Source organism: Bombus impatiens, unplaced genomic scaffold, assembly GCF_000188095.3.
Source record: "Bombus impatiens unplaced genomic scaffold, BIMP_2.2 scf_0136, whole genome shotgun sequence".
NCBI lineage: Eukaryota > Metazoa > Arthropoda > Insecta > Hymenoptera > Apidae > Bombus > Bombus impatiens.
In genome coordinates this window covers 2,618,114-2,642,773 of record NT_176555.1, presented here as the reverse complement: position 1 = coordinate 2,642,773, position 24,660 = coordinate 2,618,114, and the positions used below count along the sequence as shown (strand labels likewise).

General features: G+C 40.9%; 1 protein-coding gene and 1 non-coding gene across 2 annotated transcripts in view; one reads left to right on the top strand and one right to left on the bottom strand.

Annotated features, from left to right (window-relative positions):
- The window catches only part of LOC100745489 (puratrophin-1), a 137,945-nt gene that overhangs the window by 47,823 nt on the left and 65,462 nt on the right, over positions 1-24,660 (top strand). The window contains exons 7-8 of the mRNA XM_033319203.1: positions 2,327-2,544; positions 3,100-3,238. Coding sequence (XP_033175094.1) covers positions 2,327-2,544; positions 3,100-3,238 — 357 coding nt within the window. The remainder of the gene's footprint in view (positions 1-2,326; positions 2,545-3,099; positions 3,239-24,660) is intronic.
- TRNAM-CAU lies at positions 5,985-6,057 on the bottom strand. The gene has a single exon. It is a non-coding gene; the product is annotated as a tRNA-Met (tRNA).

Here is a 24,660-nt window from a genome sequence, read left to right as displayed (position 1 = left end):
CGTCTTCGTCGCGCCTGGTATCGTGATCGCAATTCGTCACGGCCCTCGCAATTTTTTTCGCCCGCGACATGCGTCTGTATACACGCACCGATCCAGTAGAACGAATGTTTTGACGTGAATTAAGCATTCGTTCGGGTAATTGAGTGGCATGGGTGTCTTCGGGCTGTGATACGGTTTCGTTAGGTGGCGGTTTCAGAGGAGATTGGGAGATTGTAGACTGTGCATCCAGAGATTTATACGATCTTCACCTTGCACTATGCAATTACGATCGATTAAGTCTGATTCGTGTCTTTCGAATGGGTTAGGTTGTATGGTAATTGAATGTTTGCTCGAAAGTGAACGATTAAAGGTATTATTAGATTTGAATATTTAACCCTCCGTTAGTATCGTATCATACGCGACAACGATGAATTGTTGTAGGTTACTTTGTTTTGCAGAATTTCAAATATATAATATTTCAAATTATTTGAACTACAAAGTGACGCAATTATCAGATCGATCGTGCTATTCTGCCAAAATTTATCAATTAGAATCTCTAGCTTATTCAAAGAACTCCAACTTCGTTCAGTATAAAACGAAACAAAATTTCTTTTCTCTCCGTCTTCATGGCCTGTACATCGTCCTTCGTGGCTCAACGACTTCGCAGCAATTATTCCGGCCATTGTGCGAACGTAAATGGCACAATGGGCGAATTCTATCGGTCTGTCGGTCGATAAAGCGATGCCGATCGAAGGTGAAGCGACTTTACAACAGTTATTCGCGACCTTGCTGGAGATAATCGATCGGGAAACGTTACAAGGAGAAAATTTCGCCGATGGAAAATGTTCATAAATAACGGTCGGCTCGTGATCATCGTTGAGATAGGCAGAAACATAGCTGCAGGATTCTTCGGCGGAAAGTAAGGACTCGTCTTGTCGTTCCTGCTCGCTTGCCTCTTTCACGAAGTATGTTGGGAACGAACCTTCGTTGTGCGTGGTCGAATAACTGGCGTTCGTGTAACATCGTTGGCGTACGCTTGAAAATTTCAAACTTTCTCGTTCGCGAGGAATCGTCGAACCCAAGCATATCATAATGTCGTTAGTGGAAGAGAGATTAAATGGTGGTGATTGATAACTAGAGTAGAACACGTGTTCAGTCTGAGCTAATTCTAAAGTACTATAATGAGTACTGAATTCTCTACTTATTTCTAAGAGATGGCTCTCTGTTATTTATTCTTTTTAGGACTATTCAGTGCCGGGTTTGATGCTGTTTTCGTTTGAAATGGATGTTACGTTAATAAAATTATATTCTTCCAGACGTTTAATCTCTACTTTCACTTATTTTAATGGTTATGATAATCAGACCCTCGTTATAGTAGTAATGAGATCAGATATAGGTGTAGTATTGCAGAGTTAATGGATAGCAATTTCTGGTTTATGACTATGGCGAGAAAGCATATAAGGATTGTACAATCTTACATACTATTTTTCGTTCATCTCTTCCATCCTTCTACTATCATTTCCAAAATATAAACATCCATTAGATATCTTTTAGTGATCTTTAGTGATCAGCAATCAATTTTCTTAATCATAGCAGACTTCCATCTTCGAAAGGCCCATTAAAATTCACTTAATTAAAATCAGCGTAAAATGCTCTCGAGAAATGTAACAAATGACTTTGGCATATTTATAATTTTTCGTTATTCTCTTTAACTGATACTTCTAATTACTCTGAACGATATATCATCCTAAGTCCGTTAGGCTCTTTCAAACTTAACGGTTATTAGAACCGTTTAGCTTGGGATAAACGTTTGAAAAATTAGGAACGCTCAGTGGACGTCATCTGGATGTTATTCACAAAATATATTTACACGTAAGGTAATAGTTATTTTGCGCCACTCTGTATAATATTATAGTCTACCACGCGACCTTTCAGTGGAAGAATGTTATAAAGTGTCCCCGGATACTAGTCAGCATAAAAGCACGTACCGCATTTGCGCACGAATGATTTCAAGGGATAGGAATTTGTAATCGATGAAGAATTTATAAACCTGGACGAAATTACTTCAAGAAACATTCATACCGACCAACGTATAATTATCTCAAAATAACTAATATTATATTATTAGAATACTAATTTTCCAAATATCTCACTCAAATAAGATTCAACCCTGGGATCTACTACGAGTAATTACAACAAAGGTATCAACTAAACTACCAATTAAAAATATCTGTTCTGCATTCTTCGTCACTCAACTCTTGCCGAAGAAAGACATAAAGAAATATACCCAACAAATATAATGGCCACTACTTTTCACTCGTCTCACGAACCTAATATTATCCTACAGGAATACGATGGACTAATGACGGAATGGCAGGCGGCAGGACGCAGGCTGGCCCTCGAGATGTCGGAGTTGAAGGAATGCAGCAGTCTATCTGGCACGTTGACGCCTCTCGGTCGGCTCCTGACGGACCCCACATTGAGAAGAACGTCGAGAGATGCCGAGGAGGCGATCACCTCGCTGGAGGAACGCGCGGCACCGCTTTTGCACCTTGAGCACGTTAGGTTAGAGAGCAACGATTCGCGTTAGAAAGCGCGCGAATCTCGCCGCAAGCAAGACACTCGCGAGGACACCGATCGATACATTACTCGAGCTTATTGTCGTTCGTTCCCGTTTCCCTCGCGCGTGTCTTTACATCCGCTCGTTCCGCTTTAATTATCCAGTGGATCTCTCCTTCGCACGTTCATAAAATAGCTATCGACTCGCCTATTAATTTCTCGTGTCGAAGAAACGATCCTCTTCGCGGTTTCTTTGAACGACGTGCATATGCAATGATTCTCGCCGTCGTCGTTTCTTCGAAGCTCGAAGAGTTTGGTCGTAGAGTTAGGTCGCGATGGCGAATATATTTCTCGGCGCCACGTTCTACGTGGACGGGAAACCGTGATGGGGTACGTTTTATAACGATGACGATAACGTTTGTGTCGTGTTAGCGCCCACTCGCGTATGGAAGAGACGAGCTGCGGCGGGTTAGCGTTCGATGTTTCGTTAGCGATAACCTAGCCACTAGGGAATTCCTAACGGTGCGTCGCGATCACGACGCCTCTCTTTTATCTTTTCAGATTGTCGGTGAAACGCGCACGGAGATTAGTGGAGGAAGTGGGAAACGCAGCCACCAGGCTGGAATCGTCGTTCGAGACCCGACGCGCCACTATTCGGAATCTCGCGGTTCTCAGGAGCATCGAGGATCAGGCGCATGAGGTAAGTGATATTATGTAACTCCAATGATTTTTGGCTACTGAAGATTACGTAGTACTAGAGATTTTTTTGGTCTTTCGCCTCAGATCGTTTTCTATGTCCCTCTTAAAAAAACTTTGTAAAGTGGAGAAACGATCAAAATCAAGATTTCTTTTCCTAATTTTCTGATCAGTGCGTAGGCCATCGAAAGATATTAAACGTTAGATTATATCTTAATAATATCTTCGGGATATTACACTCAATGACTGTGAAAGTCTCGAATCTCTAAAATCTGTGTTTCTCAATTCACTCATCCGTTCAGTCAGCTATAGAAAACAAAAAATAGACGTCGAAAAATTCTTACCATCCAGACCAGTCAAATAGACAAAGGGTTCTTTATACCTCTACTTTCACCTAAAAAAATCACATGGTTATCCAATTTCACTGATCGGAGCAACTTCTGCTACTACATCCTCATCGTGCGATCCTCGTCAAATTGATCAAGACGTTTGCACCTTGTTTCCTCCACCACAGGTCCTTTCTTCTTAGAAACTCTTTCGACTTAACCTAGTTTCTCATATCTTCAACAGTTTCAAATCAAAGATTCGATCTCGTTTATGTAAAGTCATCAAATACACGTCATGTTCCAGTCTCCTGGTTGTTCCATGGTTGATGATCGTGGTGTATAAGACGCATGGAAATCGCGAGTGCGATTAGCCGTGTCCCTATTCGACACGCGGCGTTATCATGGTCATTCGCGAGGGAGTGTTTGCACATAACCGAGCATAATCGATAATGGAACGTCGCTGGGTCGTTAAACGGCCGACGACTGGGCTGGCGCTGTGGGAATCGTTCGATTATAGCGATGGATCGCGGAAGGAGGATCGAGTTTCGTAATTCCTCGTCGGGTTTTAGACGAGATGGATTGGAAGGTTACAACTGGACGTGAATGGCTCCCTCGGGGGAAAAGACTTTAATGCCTGGAGCTACGTCGTGCGAACGCGTGACATATCGCGAATTAGAAGATCGATGTTTCGAGATCGTCACATAGATATCTAAAAGGAGCACGTGAAAGAAAAACGAATTGTTTTGATCTCTTTTATAAAAGAAGAAATTTTTAAACGAATCCTTTTTTGTTATAATTTCCTTGACATATGAAGTATTTTTTAACGAGGTTCTAGAGTACCAAATTTTTTAGTAAATTAATAGATTTCCAAAATTTGATTTTCTCTAGATAAGCCTTACCTTTAGGAGGTAAATGTCGCGAAACAAATGACGCAACGAGATATATTAAGTAAATTACTGTTCGTATTGGAAAATTAATCACGATCGGCGCACTCCTCCTCTCATTGTTTATAATAATCCCTCGCGGGCCATGAATCGGCGGTTAATGACCAGGCGGAACCGTGTTATTTGCGATGGTTCATTGTATTATGCTAATTAAACGTGTAATCAGTTTGTCGTACACAGCGCATGCACGTCGACGAACATGTGGCTCGACACGATTCGCGTGTACGCACATGTGATGGTTCCGTTTCAAGCGGAAACACGTGATCCTACGTGACGGAACTATATAGACGATGTAAAACGTGTTTTTCTGAATCCTGGGAATCTAGAAACTGGAATTTACCTATGGCGCGTAGTATTGACTCGTTTGTGACGTAATCTCTGCGTGACCGAGATCCACGTGGTGGACCTTCGAGCATTTGTCACGACTAATTCGGTGTTTCGTTTGGTCTGCTATGACTGAATCAGTTTTGGTGTCACAATGTTGTTACACTCGCAACTATAAATTAATAAATCACAAATTTTTATAATGTGGACGACTAAAAGAAGGATGAGGATATGAAGTGTTTACTTTCCAGTTTTATCGATTAGTATAGTATCATCTTTATAAATTGTCACGAATGAAATTTTAGTCCATGCGAATTTTGTTTTAACGTCATTGTCAAACCATAGCAAACAATAACTTTTTTACTTGTCATCTAATATGTGTTGAATAATAGCTATACTTTCTACATAAAAATTATAACTTTTCGTTGACAGTGATCGATACGTTAAAATAGAATTGACAGGTTTCCGGCGTTGCATTGGCGAGGAGGAATGAGTTAAGTTTTGTGCAAATTTAGAATTCGTAACGGAATATGAACGCGATAAATCACAATATTGTTTGAAAGAAGTCGCCAGTCATGCAAGTCCAGTCATCGAATAAAATGAAACAAAGTGTTGAATGAAAATGTACTAGTTGATTTATGATCTATCGGTTAAATGTGTTAGAAGAGGAGTTATTTTTACGATCACCGATCTAAAAAAATCTTTCGGTCAACAAGGAAGTAAAACGAAACGAAAAGAAGCGAATGATGGGTTTATTGCCGCAAGATTCACACGGTCGTGATTTGAGCAGGTTAATATCGAACATTTTGAGAAAGTTCCTGACCCTCTAATGACATCATGAGTTACCCACGTGAGCTGTACTGTCTAAAGTTTCCCATCACTTTCTTATAACTTTCATCGACGCGGTCAGTTGCTTAGTGTCGTTAAGGAGGTCAATGGCATCGATGACCGAAATCTTATCCCTGCTAAATCTCGTTACGAGATGTAGCTCGTTAACCGAAGCGTTATTTAATGGGAGAGACATGACAAAGGATATTGGACAAGGTGCTCATCCACCGTATTAGTTTACGATGCCTTTATATTTAAATGAGATACATTATTTTACATTTTACATCGCAGACAACATATGTTATTTCGTACAAATATAGAAAAAAATTGCCCCGGGTGAGGATCGAACTCACGACCTTAAGATTATGAGACTTACGCGCTGCCTACTGCGCTACCGAGGCACACCAATATGTTACTTTTTGCCTTTAAAATTACAGATTCTGTTCTATCTTTTATTCTAAGTATTCTCCAAAGTTCAAGTGTATTATGAATTCAAAGATTGTTATCGATTCTATCAACGGCTGATCTAAACTTTACAACATCGTACAAAGTACCGGAGATTAGATACAAAAGATTCTTTGCCGTTCTCATTATACATGTCAACGATCTTCTCTTTTATCATAAACAAACAATTACTTTATTCACAAACCAACCAAATTACTTTATTCACAACCACTTTTACTCACCATTGGTACAAAGTATATCACTGAACGAACGATCTTGATAAGCCATCGTGAAACATAACTACAGTCAGGATCCATCAAGCGTTCCTTGGTACGACCTCCTGGAGGTCGATGTATCGCGAGGAAATATATAGAGAAGAGCGTGTAATCCTGGACAACGATGTTGCTTTTACGGCGAATCGTCTCGCCATATAAGTCGACGTTCGATCTTGATCGAAAGGATCTCGCAGTGGTGCCTTTTATTTCACGTGGCGAACAGTGGCGCGCGTTGTTCGAGAGGCGCGAGGAAGCGCGTGCGGATTCCTTGCCCCGTCGAGAAGTGGGTCGATACCGACAATTGTTTAATTGTCCGCCAGGAGCGTGCATCGCTTTCACGTGTGTCTCGACGAAAATGAAAACGACGAATTTCAGAATTGGCCCTTGTTCTTTTAATAATTTGATGCTTGAATTTCATGTTCTTTAGTTCCTTCGCCACGCTTGTATCGGCCTTTGTTATCATCTGTTGCAAGCCAAGACTTCTTTGTAAATAAAACACCCTCGTTACAGAAGTCAAACTTAATATCGTAAGGCAAGGGGTTACTCCGCTCAATCTTTCTGTGCTCTTTAAATCGATAAAACAGAATTTTTATAGAACCATATTTGACATTAAGAAATTTCTTAGTTTGAAGGAAACATTCTTGATTTTCCAAAGAATCTGTAGATTTTCTTTAAACATTTAAAATTGTTTTCTCGTGTGGAACGAAAGCAAGATCGAGACACGAGAAGTTCATAGATCATAGAGTTATGAATGCAAGCTTCCAAGAAATATTTCCAAATACAACGAACTTTGACAGATTTCTTGTCTTGGTATCATCAGAAACAGGCATATTCGTTAATTTCCTTTAAAAAGAAATCGGTCTTGTGTCTATTAAAAACACCCACACAGCAGATGCTTAATGGAACGCAGCCAATGTGATGGTGCGAACCGATGGAACGACGAGCTCGAGACAGCTCGAAGCGGATCAGCCCAGTGCATTCCGTTATTACGCGTTCCACTTCGATCGCAACAACCACCTTCGTCCTCGAGGTTGCCCTCGACGTTGACTCGCCTGCGAGCGCCGTATTTGGTTCACGGAAATAGCGCGCGTGTACACGGGTCGCTTGCTATGGCGAGGAGGAGGAGTTGGAGAAAAAAAGAAGAAGAAAAAAACGTGGAAACGAAGAAGAAGGATCAGAGGCGGACCGATCGGGCTCGAATTAATTGCCATAACACCGGTTCCTCCCTCTCGACGAGCGCCACGTACGTATTCTCCTCTCTGGGAAAGTGTGTTGAATGCTACAATGAATCTTCGTTGTTCTGAACCGATTCCTTGCGATTCGTTTGCTCTTTCTACTGACGTGTATTGATAAGTGACGTGGTTCTTTCTGCCGAGCAAGACATAACGAAACGGGATATCTTTGCGTATCGTCGAATGGAAAATTGTAACGTAAGATTAGTATTTTACGTTGCAATTAGATCCTTTATCTCCTTTAAAGTACTTTATTAAGATATCATTAGACTGTGGATCTCTATGCATTTATGAAAGATTTATACGTAGACAGACTTTAGATTGTAGGAAGTTAATTTATAGGAAGATGAAGAACTTATTACCGTGTAAGGAAGGTGCTTGTAATGTTAATTAATAGTCATACGTTCATTTAATGATCAACATCTAAATGAAGAAAAGTAGCTTCCAATTTTAGTAGTTCTTCAATTTAACACCTGTGAACCAGGAAAGCTTCCTGATCTCTTGGGAATACCGCACGTCAGTAATACACATGTTATATTGGAATATCGATATCGAGGAAGCACAGCGAAACTCAGCCAGTTTCCCCATTTGCCCGTGACTTTTACACTCAATTACATGCGATGGATTGAAACCACGTCACGTTTCACGTTTACCCGTACTTTCCACTAAGTATCGACTTGCTAGCCGGTATTAGAGCTTCTTAGACTGACGATTACGCGGCGTCGCTCGAGATTCCGATGGAAACGTGAGGCTTTCGAAAGGAACCGCCTTCCACTGCTCGTCACGCACGGCCTTCCGATTTTCTGGCGAACGGATCATGCTAAATGCACCCAGTTCCCGATACGACGATGCGAAGAAATCGAACTTTCACGCTGCCATCGGTTTCCGATCAAATAATCACAAACATCAATACTAGGCGCAGTCCTACGCCTCTCGTAGACGATGTCTTCAAATTTTACTCGCTCCGAAAGTTATGGAAATATTTCTTCAGGTAAGGAATGAAAGTGAATGATTCTTTCTTAAGATTTTCTGCATTTTTCTTGAATCTTTAAAAGTTCTATCAGCATCCATTGCAATTACTTTTCTATATCTATGACAGAAATTTTAGTTCAATGATAACGCGTGAAATCGGACAACATTCTATCATCTTCGACGTATACAAGACACACTTCGTGAAAGATTATTGACGATAACCGCGACAAGCTGGTCAGAATTAAAAATCCGTTTACGATGCAATAATGCGATGAATAACGTAGACTTACAAGTCTTTGTCCGTGGTTGGATTCAAAGATGATGAGCCCTGAGGAATCGACGAGCGCGTGCTGCATTGCCCGTTCATCTCGTAATGATAGGAAATGCGCCGATTTCTCGGACTATTAGAGGGATCGTTAGCGTGAACGTCCTATTTCACGGTTGGATATCCGTGTCCACAATGATGTACACGGTAGATTCCGCCTCGACCTGTGTGCGAGACTCGTTCTTTTTCCAGATTACGCCGTGCCGTGGTATCTCTCGAATCGGGTGAAATTTTCCAAGGTTTTATAAAGATTGAGAAGCGAAGAATTTGATATTGAGATGTAAACCATTCGAACCTTCGTACTTTATATATTGCAATAAATTTGAAAAGTGAAACAATTTTAAGAGGTTTTTTCTTTACTATATAATGAGCGATAGGTACAGAAATTTCCCATCAAGATTCTATTCATCTTCGAAACTAATTTTCTCTGGAAACTCGAGAACAGAGGAGACATTTCTTCAAACTAAAGAAAAAGAAAAAATTATCTTTCCAATCCCTAACTTTCTAGATATAAAATGACATTCCTATTGCATTCACGTGACCTAATTCCGCCGTAAAGGTGAATCAAGTTATCCATATTTTGGTTGGTCCTTCTTAAACGTGTCAATTTACGAAACGTTGTCCAGACTTCAATGAGTGGGCAATTGAATTTTTCCACGGACGATACGCAATACACGATTCCTTGTTGCCTGTCGATCGTGCAAGATTGATGAACGCATGACGCGGTATTGATCGCGACCAAAGAACCGCGCTAAAGACGAACGCGTGCAGCTCGCGATCAAAGGGATCCTCGTGTTCGTTTTATTTGTCGGAGATTTATGCGCCTCGAGGGCCGTAGATGCGATCGATTGAAATTAATCGAACGTGTCTAAGCACCTGACGAATGATCGATACGAGATTGGACGTCGAACGAAGAACCTCGTCCTGGTAATGCTCCTTGATGAACGACGCTGTAATGAGTGTCGTTACGTTGCCCGTTTTCTTCTTGTTCCGATCGATGCCGTTTGCATTGAAAATCTTCGTCATCTTCAACGTGTAGGCACACCATCGCGCGTTGTTTCGCAAGTGTCGATTTCACTCCCTTCATAAATATCATGTTAACGTGGCAGGACTTAGATGGTGAATTAACAAAAAATTGGCACTTACGTGCCAATGCACTAAGTGCCGTTTTTCGCACTTAATGCAATCCGCCTTTAATAATAATTTTCACAGAAGCTCTTTAAGCTTCGCGGATTATCACAATCCTCTTGCAGTCGATATTTAGGACTCTGTATCTATTAATCTTGTCTGATCAATTCGATTCATTCTACTTGAATCTCTGTTAAGATTCTCCTCTATAATAGAACATAGAATTCTCTTAAATTTTTCTACAAAATAATGCAGTTCTTCTATTCTAATAAATTCTGTATTCTATTCTTCTGATGCTAAACGATCGTAACAGTCAACACTTTCAAAACAACTGTCCAACGAAACAACTAATTGGCGATTTGTCATCAATCAAATATTTAGCCATATCCTCCATTATATTAAGTAACAAATTTAAGATTTGCACTATAGTGACTCACGAGGATCTCAGACTCAATTTCTCTGGTTAAAAAATTGCAGGAGACGGCTTCTTTCCATCAGATAAAGCAGCCGAGTGCATTTCTCTGCAACAAACTGGTCCTATGCACTCATTCATCTATGACCGCGTTTACAACGCGTATCAACACGGTCTGGGTTGGTATGGCTTTCAGAAGACCTCTGGCTGCTTCGTCCCCGCCTCTTATCTAGCCATTGTACGCTCCCTCATTGTTGCGCGCCATTTTCGCAATGTCACGTTCCCGCCGCCACAGCCACATCGCTTCGTTGCGTAACCAACGCCGCTGCTTTTCCCTTTCGAAGATTTTCCTTCTGATATACAGATTCATACAATTGCTTCTAGAGCCACACGTTTTGAATGTTATTCGGTTGGAGTGGGGTGGGGTGGCTATGAAAATTTCATAGATTCTCGTTGTATTTACAATGTTTGCATTTCGATGAATATGTACTGTGACGAAAAATATTATTATGATTCTTAATCTTCAAAATATCCTTGATGCATTAATTAAAGATTAACAGCAACATACGAAACCCAATTCAAAGAAAATCTAAAGAAAGCTGGAGCAAAGATTCAACTATCATCACGATGTGCCAAGTTCTAATAAAAATATTCGCATCATTGTGATTTATTAGTAAAGAAAAGGAGCCGAAGAGCCGGCCTGCGTCCCGCAAAGTATCAGTTGCGCAGAATGCGACACGGAGAACGCATCCGTGAGGTCTGATACCATTGTCGGTGGAAAGCGCATGCAAACAAACCCGCAGAGACCTTTTCTACGTGTCATAACGCCTTATAGGTAGAATTCCTGGCGGCATTTCCTGTCGGGTTGACGGCGAACCTTTCCTTCTCCCTTTTGCTCCTTCACTAGACGGTTTATCGTTTCCACGAAAGAGCCCACAAAGGACAGGATGTCCACGGGTCATTGAGGCTCCTTTCAGCGGATTCTATTCGCCGCCGTCTATACCTATCCGCCGATGTTTCCCACCGTGTGTACGCAGAATTCATTTCTGAGGTGTTTTCAGCTTTCGAGGAAGCAACAAAATGCCTGTTTCATCTTCCCCCGACTGATTATATCGCGTTTTCTCGAATTTAATTAAACGATCTAAGTACGAAAGCACTTGCACACGGTGGTAGCAGAGCAGGATCATCGAGAATCGAGATCTCGTGGTTAGATAGGTCGCGCCGGTTGATTGTGATCGGGATGTTTTCTGAAAATTAGTGGGCAATTAATTCGATTAATGCTCGCAATTAATTTTGCCTGTTCAGGACTGGTTTAATTGAGTCGTCGCGTAAAGGAGAAACTAGTTAACACCGACTTCCGCGGTTCGAGATATCTGAAATTGAAAAGGAATGCAATTGGAGCTTCTGCTAACGTCACTGATCGCAAATCATCGTTTTGGATTCATATTTCGCAATTTGAATTTTCATGTTATAAATATCGCACCAAATTTCTGCTTTGATTCTGTTAACGTAGGTAATTAATTAATAATCAATCGACTGCGGATTTTCATGCATTTAGAGGAAATTGAAAAATGCTAAAATATGTGACAGATAAAAAAATGTTTTTCCAGAGTTTCATTTTCGTGAATTTTAATGGCTCGTAATTCCAAATATGAAATTGCACAAAATATCCACAGTCTACTGATCGCTATATCGGAATCTCACAATCCTCAACTCTAATTCTTGTCTACCAAATATCATTCCGAACTTAGAAACGAATTACCATCGCTTCTAGCGCGTTCAACTTGGCCAAAAATAGACGAGGTTACCTGTTACCTTATATCGTGAATATCTTACGTCTTAATTAAAAAAGTTCTGCACCTTCGAAGGGGTGGAGACGTCGACTGTCGAAAACAACCCTCGCGGCGCTCTGTGATACCGGTAAAATACGTAGGAAAACGGTGAAATTGCGTGACTGTCGACTATTGGATAAGAAAGCTGGCTCGTGCCATTAGGCCAAACACGAGTTATCGATATTATCCCGAGAGGTCGTAGAATCAACTTCCGGAGTAGTCGCGGGACACCGACGGCCGGTCTGGCGAGGGTATCGAGTGTCTGCCATGGCGCAATTAGAACGAAAAGGAAGGTTAATGGGATTAGCGTGGAAGGCCAGCGTGAATTTTCCAGTAACGGAGTCTCGGTGCTGTTGTTCTAATAAGAGTCGAGATCGTACCATGGGGAAATCGAGTACAATGATCGGCGCAGTTTGTCTGGGAAAGGGTATTAGGTGAATTTTTAGAGAATGGGGAGACTTTAATTGCTCATGGTGGTAAGCACGATTGGGATGGTACGCTTGTAAGTATCGAATAGGATCGGGAACATTTTACGATTATCGAGAGCTAATGGAAGTTACTTAAATTGGTTGGAATATCGTTGGAGCGAAAGAAGTACTTAATGTAGCAATATCTTACGCCGTTTGTTTTAGGTAATTGTAAAATACTGTTGCAATAATGTGAAATTCCATTTGTATGGTTATTCAACAATCTCTGAAGAATCCTTAATTGAGTTTCACCGCTCAGCTGATTTCACGCGAGAAAAAGTTACCAATCGCTATTATGCCGTTGCAAATTTGAATTGAAGCAAGCAATCAGAAGTTTAATCGCTCGAAAGATCCATCAGAAAGAACGCTGTTACGATATTTTTTCAATGGATCTTAAGGAAATATACTAAATGTTCCGCGCTAAGAAGAAACAACGTTTGAAAGAACTCTTTGACTCGACCAGGTCTGAAATAATAACGACCAGCAGTGGCACGGTCGAACACGGTGGCCCTTAAACGCGCGTTCGAAGGGGAGACGGTCGTTTATGATCCGGCCGTTTATTGCGTCGACGATCGAGACCCTGTGTACGAAGGACGGTTGTAGAACCGCGGGTAACCGCGAACGGGCTGTATAATTTGCCAATTATTGCTAATTGAATGGCATAAACGGCACGGCAGGCCGAGACATTTAATTATCGGCTTACCAGGACTTCCCACGTTATTGGATCTCGCGAGTGGCGACCCCGCGAGAAAAACCACCCACCCAGCCGCCTTGGTAATCCACCTTTAGTGCCGCTAATACCCTGTGACTGATTTAAAGTTCGTTTATCATCGAGTCACACAAATGTACGCATGCACTTGTATATGTATATAAAAAGGTCGAGAGAAGGAGAAGGATGGAGAATGACGAGAGAGGCTGGCAAGTCGATGGACGAACAGAGACCAGACTATTACTCCAAGAAGTTATGGTTATAGATTATCGCTGGACAGAGAGAGGACGAAGAATCGTACAACCGTTAGGAGAGATTGAGAGATTCTCGCCGTTGGAAAGTGGCTAGCGGAGAAAGAGTTAAAGGTTGAACCGGAGAAAATAAACGAGAAGAGAGGAAGACGGAGATAACGTAATCGTTGGTTAATTCGTTGACGATCGTAGTTCGTCAAGCGTCGAAACATGTACGTGCCGGCAATTAACTTCGTAATCAGGCGTAAAGCCGATAGGTCTGTGCACCTATCCAACAGAAATATACGATTACAGATCGAAATACACTGTATGAGAGCAAGAGAGATGATTCGATTAACGTTTGTTCGGTCGCTTTATGAAACCTCGATCGTAATTCTGTCGCTTTCCCTGAAACTGACCGGCACGCTATTTAGGCGAGAGCCGAGTTTCAAATAATAAATCGAGTTGCGCGTGCCTCGCCAGTGGATGCTGTCTGGAACACGCCATCGAAAGCTTCAATCCTCCACTCGGTCTGAATAAATATTGATTCGCCGATCGATGCGCGCCAGGCAACTTCGCGCAGTCTGTGATCGTATTGTACTCTATTTTCCCGTCAATTTTATCCTTTAGATCCGTATTTATTGCATTGAGTTACTTATTACGTACTATATAAAGTATTTGGACGGTCATCGTAGAAAACTTTTATTGTAACGAGAACTTTTCGAACTATTCTATCCTCCATATCTTTCACTAAGTGTAATTTTCACTAAGGGGCTGAAAATCGGAAGCAGTAAATTTAGTAAAACTATGTCGTGCGTTATTCAAATATATTCTCCGAGCAAATAAAGCATTCAACCTCGTTGTATAGACAATCAAAGGAAATCGTAAAGCACAAAGTCCTGTGGAAAGGTTCGCTGCGTAACCTGTTGTCCTAAATCAAGCGGAACGATGCTACTTTCAAGACGAATTCCGCTTTCGCGCGTGCATCTCGTACGCGAAAACGGAAAAGAGCGGTCAGATAAATAGCGAAGTACCACGAGAAAGAAGTCTTCTCAGAGGCTCATACGTATACACGTAAACTTGTACGAAGATATGGGGGAGAAGATCGAGCGCCACGAGCGAAGATGCTCGCAAGATAGATCTCGTAGGTAAAAGAGGGCGAAATCCTGGAGCAAACGCGGCTCGATCCATGGATCACGTTCGCTACCAATGCTCGAGAGCGTAACCTCGCGGGCCTTCTATCGCACGTGTACACGCCGTGTAAATATTTGTATGATGCACGGCCTGAACCACTCGTATCTTAACAGAATCTTTGCCACGCCGTGTACACATATAATCTCCAGTTGATATCGCGCCGAGCAAAACGTTCCACCGTCCCGGGGAATAAGATCGTTTTCAAACGTGTCCCGAAGGATGAAGTATCGACTCGACCCGCGCCTCGCCCAGTTTCTGTGAGAATTCGCCTCGACCTCCAGAGCTGCATCTCCAAGATGCTCCATTTTCAAGCGGGGAATTTAAATGGCAATGTAGATCGAATACAACACGTAGCGTGTTCGAGCAAAATTTTTCAAAGTTCGAATATTATCTTCATCTAGACGTTTTCGATGTTACCTTGTTGTCTTAGGGTACAGTAGACAGATTATTTGCATATTTTAATAAAATGGAAAATTAACAGAGAATTTAAAAATAAGGGTTGATACAAATAATTAATAAAAATGGGGATTGGTATAGTAGATTAATTTCTTCGCTTATCTTTCGTAGAGAGAAAATTCTCTCTGAAACTTTGTAACCAATTGTTCGAAGATTTCCATTAGTAATCATGAAAAATGAAAACTGAAAATTCTTAATATTTCAATCGTCTAAATTGCTTCAAATTCTCAAAGAAGCATCGTGTTCTCTTAATATTATATCCTAAAGTTAATGCTTGATACAAGGTATCTATAGAACATGATGTGAAGAATGCCGACATGTCATCGTCCGATTTTTCGTTTTAATTCCCACATATTTCGGCCGCGTGCCGCTAAAATATGCGAGGAACACGGTGGATCGCGCGTTGGAATGGCGGCTTAATGTCGGCGAAATATCGGCGAGATTATTCGGTCGGGCTTGATTGGAGATGAGCAAACTCGATAAGCGGGCTGAGTCCCCGCGAAAGAATTTTCAGGTCTGGGAGCAGGTGTCGTGTACCGGGCAACCTGTTTCACCGCGTCGAGAGAAAACGACGAAACAGCCAGCCTGCCGCCTTCTACGATGCCCTGCTCTCGTATTCAAATTCCCTGCAGCCCAGCCGACAACAGACTGGGACGAATCGACGATGAATGACGTTAAATGTTGGGTTACACTCCAGCGAACGTTTCGTCTCCCACCTTTCTTTTTTTCTTTTTTTTTTTAGGTGATTTTAAACTTCGTATGGAGGAATTTTGATTGTTTCTTTTTTTCCGTTTCTTCATTGAAAGAGCTCTGTGATTAAGCTTACTCTATAATTAGGGAAGACATTGTAACCAATCCAAAATTTTATGAACCGAGGAACGATCATCTTCTGTGTTGATTTTTATCGTTTCAATTTAACTAAAAGGGATGCGGAATTTTAATATCTTTGCGAAACAAATCTCAGTGAGAAAAATGCTCACCTTCCCTGCGGTTTTTCCGATGATTTCGTGAAAGTAACATTGTGGTTGTGTGATGACTTCGTCCACATCTTCCTGGTCACGAATTAGCGGTTTCTGACCCGGAAATCGTCTGAAATCCATACGAGTGTGGTAGCGCTTTCGACGAAATTGATCTCGATATCCTTAATTCGTTTGGAAGGGGATAGATTTTGGAGAAATCCTTAAGCAAATTGCTTTTGTTTACGAAGTTTTGCATTGTACACCCTGTAAAGATCCTTCGACTGCCATCGACAGAGTCGTTCGCTTGAACAGAAGCTATGTTTCATCTTGTGATTCGAAATATAACGAGAGATTGGATATCGATAAATTTCGATTATTCGTTTCTCTTTCAATTTTCTGCCTATTTATCTTCTTCATTTACGGTACGATGCCACGTTCGTACTGCGAATTATAATTCTGACGTGAGAAATGTTATATACAGCTATTATATATTTCCTACTACCTTAACTCAAACAATTAAACAACTCTATCGTACTCGTTGAACAAGTCATTAAACAAATCTCGAGATAACGAATTGGATATTATCCGCCAGCTATCAATGTCCCGATCTCCACTGGATATCGCATTTATCTCTAAAACTGTTGAACGAAAGTAACTATGGTGGCTCACAAAAGTATTTGAACACTTATAGAAACTTTGCGTGAATACAATAATGTAGATATACATTTGAGATTATCATTCATGTTGTGTATTAATTTTTTATTGACTGCGCTTCTTTTCACTAGCTGTACGTTTGTATTGAATGAATTGTAACTTTTATGTATGTACTTTCATATTGATTCGAAATACTATTATGATGAGAATGCGAGTAACTTTTCATTACAATGTCAATGAAATTTCAAAATGAAAGGGATGAAAGAAAAAAAGAAAGAAATCAGATTGAGAAACGATTAATCTAATTCGAAACTTAAATCTGGACATTGGAAATCAGGATACAGCGCAAGGCTGGAACTTTCTCTGAAAATCGGGCGTTATCGAGGCTACGTGACAATCGATCGGCAGGAGTCCGCTCCACGATCGATTCTTTGTCCAGCTTCGCGACGATAAGCCGCGTCGAATCACGAGACGTTGGCTGCAACTGATTTTGCAACGACTCTTAAGCCTCTCGCATAAATTATACGCGCGTCTCTGTTCCTCTGTCCCGACTTGTCTATTACGAAACACGATCACTGTCTTTGTTCCTCTAGTTCGCTCGAACAACTATAGTCATCGCGATGTGACTTTTATTACCGTGTCTTAACCTCTGGCACCGGGTACACCGGCCCCAGTCGACTTTGTCGCACGAGTTTCACGCGTTTGCGACACCCTTGCACTCGCGATCGAACCAGATTCTTGATCGTCGATGGGAAAACTGGTTGACGATCGAAAGTTACGACTTTCTTGGGTTGCCGTCGATGAATCATTTTGCAATTTGTAGAAAAGAAGGGATTATTGTCTTTCCTTAGTTTCTTTTGCTGATCGCTTTCATATATTTCTGTCCAATAAATTCTGTTCAGCTATCATTCACTCATTAGCCAATTTATTCTTAAAAACAGAAACATCCGTCATTTACTCCATATCGTCACTTATTACCGAGCCATTGCCAACGTCGCACCATCAAACTCACACTGGAGATCCGATATCAACGAGTGAGTCACCAAGTTCCACTGACGTTCCGAAGGAACGCGGATCGGTCGACTGGTTCCCGGAACGCTCTGGTATGCTAATTGCGATCGTCTTGCGTACTCGAGCACTCTCGAGCATTGTCGTATGCGTGCACAGCGTGTACACGCACGTTGATCGAGTCGGTGCATCGTTCCACCTCGTACGCCCTTATGCTCTTTTTCTCCACTTCTCGCTGCCTTCTCCGCCTCTCTGTTGTCGCTCTCGCGGTAGAGAACACGTGGAAGCGCGGAACTCGTTCTAAGGGTGCGGTTACGACATTGTAAACCGATCGAGATTGCGTTCACGCGTCACGTGACCGCGGCTAACGATCCCGCGGAAGCGACTAACTCGCCTCGTTAATTACGAGCGTATGTTGTCGAAACGATCCTAGCAGGTGTGATTAATTGCATCGGTATAGCAACCGAGTATTCGAGTACTTATTTGTGTATTTGTCGTAAAAAATATCTATTTTGTGGATATACTCGCAGACGATTGATTCTATAGACCTCCCATTCTTTGGATACTTTTGCGTTTAAATTTGTGCAAACGTTTTAGATCAGCTTTAAGTTTGAAACTTCCAATTTAGTTATACTTCTTAGACATATAAGAAGAGAATTAGATGTAAGAGATGTAAAACCGAAAGTTCGTCCAAAGCCGAAAGGCACGGATTAAACAATAATAAATAATAGATAAAATAGTTATATTTTCATTGAATAACAGAATTTTCATCGCTTAGATAATAGCTGAAGCAATAGTTAGATATATTCTGAAGGAGATCTAAAGATAATCGTGTGTTTCGTTTTTCCTATTATGAATTTACGAAAAAGGAAATTCCTTTGGGATATCTTGATTACCAAGGGGAACGACTATATAGGGAGGGTATAAGGCAGTAAGGGATTTAGTGGTTCGTCATTTGGACTAGCCAGCAGGGTCCTGTTTTAAACGTTTTTGAGGTAAAGCAATTTAGAAAACAGGATCTCTCGAGGATAGGTATTATACGAGACAATAGAACACGTAACCTATATCAGTGGTATTCTGAAATATGAAACCTCCTGGGAGCATCACATTCGATCTTCGAATTATCTTCTTACCTTTATCTTAACTCTTTGACCGCAAGTGTTCTCGTCTACCGTCAGGATCTTCTGATTAAATCTTTCTTCTTGATATACGGTTGTGTAAGTACGAAGTGTAATTGTTTTCTGACCGTTCATTTTCATCATCGCATCACTAATTACCTACTATCCTTTGTGTACTTTTCACACGTTTCGCTATATCGATTTCGCAGCCTGATTCTTCTTGACAGGAGATTTGCATACATTTCCTCGCTATTCCAAGACATTTTTTACAATATTTTACAACTAATTTTAAATTCTCGACTCGAAAGGAAGATTCGTTACAGACAAAGCGTATGTAGAATTTTAAGTGAAATTACAAATGAAACTAAAGTTTCTAAAAAATACAACTTTTATCGTATCGACAAAATAATAACAGCGAAGCATTGAGAATATGGTAACACAAAAACCATAAAACATTTAAAAGACGAATATAAAAAATGGGAACACAGTTGCAGTGACCAATAATCGCGAAATTCTTAAAATCGCAAGGAAACATTTTTTTCGTGTACCTTACCCAATCCCAATCTATCTTTCCAAACTTCCAAGAAACTATTCCAAGATAAACCACACTCTCTAAAAACATTGTGCAGAACGCGAGGAACGCGTCGTGACAAATTTTTCGCGCGAGCCGCATAGTCGATGCGGGGAATCTCGAAGCGAATTCCACCGATGCTAATCGCGTCTGATCTCTCCGTTGGAGCCGGCTTCTTCTCCACAGTCGGCTCTTATCTATCTGGCATCTGTGTGTTCGGTTATAGACGAAACAGCGTGTGTACACATGGGTACTCGGTCCCAATCTGCGGCAGGTATCTCTCTGATTCGCGAGCGGAGATAATCCGCGGTTATGTGTCTCCGCGCGACATACTTATTCAATTAAATCGACGACGATACACCGGACCGAATATACCCGGTACGATCGAGCGGTAACCTACATCGTGGGCCCGATTAATTGCATTCTAATAAATGAATAGATACCCGGTGATATTTATGATGATACGCCTCGCGTGACGGGTGAATTGTTAATTGAACGTCCGGAGAATAATCGAATATCGTGGTTTATGGTGTACCCGGTGGCGAAGATAATTGGGTAGAGACAGAGATTTGTGTTTCGTTGGGAAGATTGAAGAGATTTTTTATAGACGAGATGTGTGTGAAATTCTAACTGAAGATAGAAGTTACAAGTTGGAAGGTCGAAGGTAGTTTGAATTTTGTTCAGAATACGACGACGACGTTCGCTAAACTGTAATTCCTGCTGTTGAGATTATTCGATGTGTAAACAGAGAAACTCGCGGATAAATTGTAAGGTAGAAAATATATTTAAATAGAAGTGTAATTATAAGTAAGAATACAATTTGAGCTGGTCCAGATCCGCACGCTAGCTGTGTTACCCAATAACTGAAAACCCCGAAGCCAACGTCGCCTGTCTACTGTCTCTGGTTTGTCTTCGTCGCAGTCTTTTGTCTACGCGCTGTCGATGGCTTCAGTGCTTGAGAAAATTAAAAAAGACCAGATGTAGAGTCTTCTTAGAAATGGTGACCACTTCAACAACTGCGATTCGATCTTTTAAGACAAGCGGTTAAACTGTTCGAAGATGGAAACTTTAAAAGGAATCTTATAGTTTAATGAATGTCGACGGATTTTGTATTTTCAAAAATACGTAATTTTCTGTAAAAGACTTAAAACTGCAATTGTATCGTACGAATGTATAGATGAAATTTCCAGATCTCGTTAATAAAAGAGTCGCGATTCGGTTTCATGCTATTTAAAGGATCCGAAAAAAAGTGTTTCAATGTACAAAGTACAACCTGTTCATCGAACAGCATTGATTTTAGCCTCGAGGCGATCTCTTTACAATTCCTTTTCATCCATCGGTTCGTGAGGTGAGCGGCACATGACCATGCTGTGAAATTACTTTTACACGGTGTTCGAAAATAATTAGGAGACACGGTGTTTCCAGGTATAGGTTAGAAAAACGTAGCGAACGTTATAAATCAAATCACTTGTAACACACGAACAGAGTTGCTTTAAAAACTTCGTCTATGCCACTATGTGCGAAATACAGTAATTACTGGTAAATTCCAATTCATTCCAGTGACTACCACAATCTAGTTACATAAGCGTCGAATAATGACAAAGTCAGTCGAGTAACACACTCATAATTCTTAAAAACCATTAAGGACAAGCCTCTATATCATCGAGTCTTGTTATTTGTTCGTTCGAATAAGGAAAAACGTTTGAAACGTTTCTGTCGGGACGTAAAACGAACAATTGCAATTAGAACCTTCGAATCTGTTAAATACGTTAGAAAAGTTGTTAACTCATCGAAAGACTCGAATATTAGCCACTTTAGCGAATTATGATGAGTTCTTGGATCTCGTGGTACCGTGATTGGTGAAGATTCAGCCGGACGGACGAAGATCCTTATTACAGGAAATAGCTTCGGAGCCAGTCGTGTCATTAAGTATGCAAGTCGCGGCCACAGGCACGGCTCTACCTCCGGGAACGTCTGTGCAACGTCGAAAACTTCTAATCTACCAGCTAGGATACACCTCCTCGATCGTTTATTTCTTCACGTTCTCGCTCTATCCTGGAAATAATTATACGCTATTGATCGTTATTGAGCGACTCCAATAGCCCGGAGCTTTTTTGTCCGATTCGTTCCATTCCGTTCCCTCCGCTAGATATAATACATAATCATTTATATTATTTATACGTTTCATTTGAACTCATTTTCATTGCTTCAACATTGCTGTTTTTTTTTATTCCTGTATATTAGATATAAATATTTAGATGTGTGAGTAATCTGATGTAATTGTATGTAAATATTTGATTGATACATTTTTTGTTTTAATCTGGATACTTAATTTACCAGTATATACCAACTATGTCTAACGCGCCGTTTCGTTTACGTATTTGCACTTAATTAGACTTTGACCTACAGCCACGAGCTTGGTTACATTCAGTCTGTCTCGAGCCGTCATGAATGCCGGAACGAAATAATATCGGTGGAACGAAGTAATGTTCGTGTAATTAATCTCGACTACATACATTTATCGTAATTAATAAATTCAAATTAATACTCGTCGGATTTCAACGGTGTAAAATTTTAAATAAAATTGGATAAGCAGATAAGAAGAACAAATTTTTAATGGTGGAGTATTTACTTGACATTTAAATGACAAGAAAGAAATCTAAAAGGAAAGGGTATTGCACGTTTCAATATGTTACAAATACGCAATATAGTCAAACAATCTAGTTCGACTATGAGATCCGACTAAATTATGCAAATCCACTGACGATAATTATCACGATAAACTAGCAAAAAGGAACTGCTGGCAATGTAAACGTTTTGCAATTCAAATCACGGCTATCTCATTTGTCGATAAATGGTTGAGGTAATAAGTGTACCGTAAGAAAAGTGGTGATTCGAAATCTAACACCCGACTACGTCAGCAGGGACTAATCTTTGAAGCTTTCCTCGCCGATGCGAGTGTCTTCTGGTTACAGCTGTAATTACATGGAAGGTAATTAACATATCAAAATGACGTTAAAATTCTCGTGAACGGTACCGAAGCAATTAGAAAGAAACTGAAAATTACACAGGAATAAACGCATTATCCGTGTACTCTAATGTAATTAAAGACTCGGCAGCGCTGTTGACCTGAAAATCTCTGAATTATAGAAAAATTATTCCAATTAGACACGCGAGGCACTGTTTCGTGTTTAACTCGTTGCTTTATCTTATCGAGTCACACTTTTCCTATGAATTATGAATTCTAACTTCTCTTCTAAACGATCCAAATTATTCTGACACTTTCAAATTCAACGCTGTAATTCCGCAACTGTAGTAATTTGGCAACGTAACAATCAATAAAAAATTATTGCTGTCCTAAAAACTTCAAATCTTCTGACGAGACGTAAGCACCCAAAATCTCAACTGACAGCGATAATTGCGAATCGAATCGAATCGAATCGACGTGTAGTTACTCGCATTTTGCCAGTCCAAATACAGGCCGGTCATTAAATCGAAATCGATGTTTCGGAAACGGAAGGTGTGGGCAATGTGGCGCAAGTATCATGACCAAGTAGGAGGGGCGTGCGGCTTGTTGCGGCGTAGGTACGTCTTGACGCGCGATCGGACCGGGCATCAGTGACTCTTTCTCTGCCGGCAGCATCCGATCGTTCTGAGGTCTCGCTCTCGTCTGAATCTCGCGGCTACGTGTGTGCTCGCGACCGATTACCAATCCCGTGATCGATTACCGAATCTGTGATCGATTGTCGAACTCGCGACGTATCAACCGATCGCACGACATGCGTGACCAACCGAACAGTTCTGTGCGTCAAGAACCGATCGTCGACACATCGATTTCTGGACCAAGAAAATTCAGAAGAAATTAATAGGGGTGAATCGTGGATGTTTTATTTGTTCGTAGTGACGTACTTATGTGTGAAACGAAGAGGATGTCTAATTACAAGGTTATTTTTCGGGGTGCGAGAATTTCCGCATCGAGAGAAGAGAAATAATTTTGATTAGTGATTGATTAATTGGTAAGATTGTCGATTATCTTTATGTTGATTGTATTTAGTAAATGACGATCGTGTTTATCTATGAATGTTAGAAGAACGTGCTTACGGATAGTGGAGGTGGATGTTCGTTGAGAGGTAGGCTCTAGCTAGTTCATTCATTAATTTTAGCTAAGATATACCTGGTATGTTACGTATGTTGATACCAGGTGCGAAAACAAAGGGCACCATTGAATAAAATTTTAGACGTTGTCGACCGCGCTGTTAATATTATGCATTTATGCGCATCTATTTAAAGAACAGAAGAGTTGATACATATTTATAACCTAGATGATATACTTATGTATAAATGAGAGCAAAGGTACTCTCTTACTGACACTCACGCCTTATGAGAGCAGCTTACTATTCTTCCAAATCGACGTCTTACTATGAAATACTTCTTTGAAGCCACAGTTTAATGTTTCAATATCATTCAACCATATCTTATAAAGTATTTTCAAATGTTATAAACAGCTGTTCAAAAATTTCATATATTTTTACAAGCAAAGAACTAAAATTTTTATTTTATGTCTTTAAATTATGTCGTAGACACATAAACAGTCTGCTCGTCGTAATACAAAATTTACCTCGATCTCACTTCACCCCACACCATGAAACCATTCCATGTTTCCATAGTCTACGTGCAGACCCTTTCGTGTATTCACCTTTCTCCAACCCTGTTACCCAGTACCCCCCTTTCGATCAACGAAAGTAAAACCAAAAAGCGTGCCAGAGCCGGAGGGTAAAGAGTCAGGTGTGGAAGGGGTGGTTCACGAATCTGATGGAGATAACGATCGCGGCGCTCGGAGCAGCAAGTAGCTAGCAGGTACTCAAAATCGGCCTCGAACGAGAGAGAAGAGACCGGTCCGTAAACACTTGTACGCGACGTCCTACGGTGACTCGCAGAGGACTTCCATGGCTCGGCATGTTCGAGACCACGCTGTGTGGTCCTCTTAAGGAGGCTGCGCGAAGTCCAGGGTACCGGAC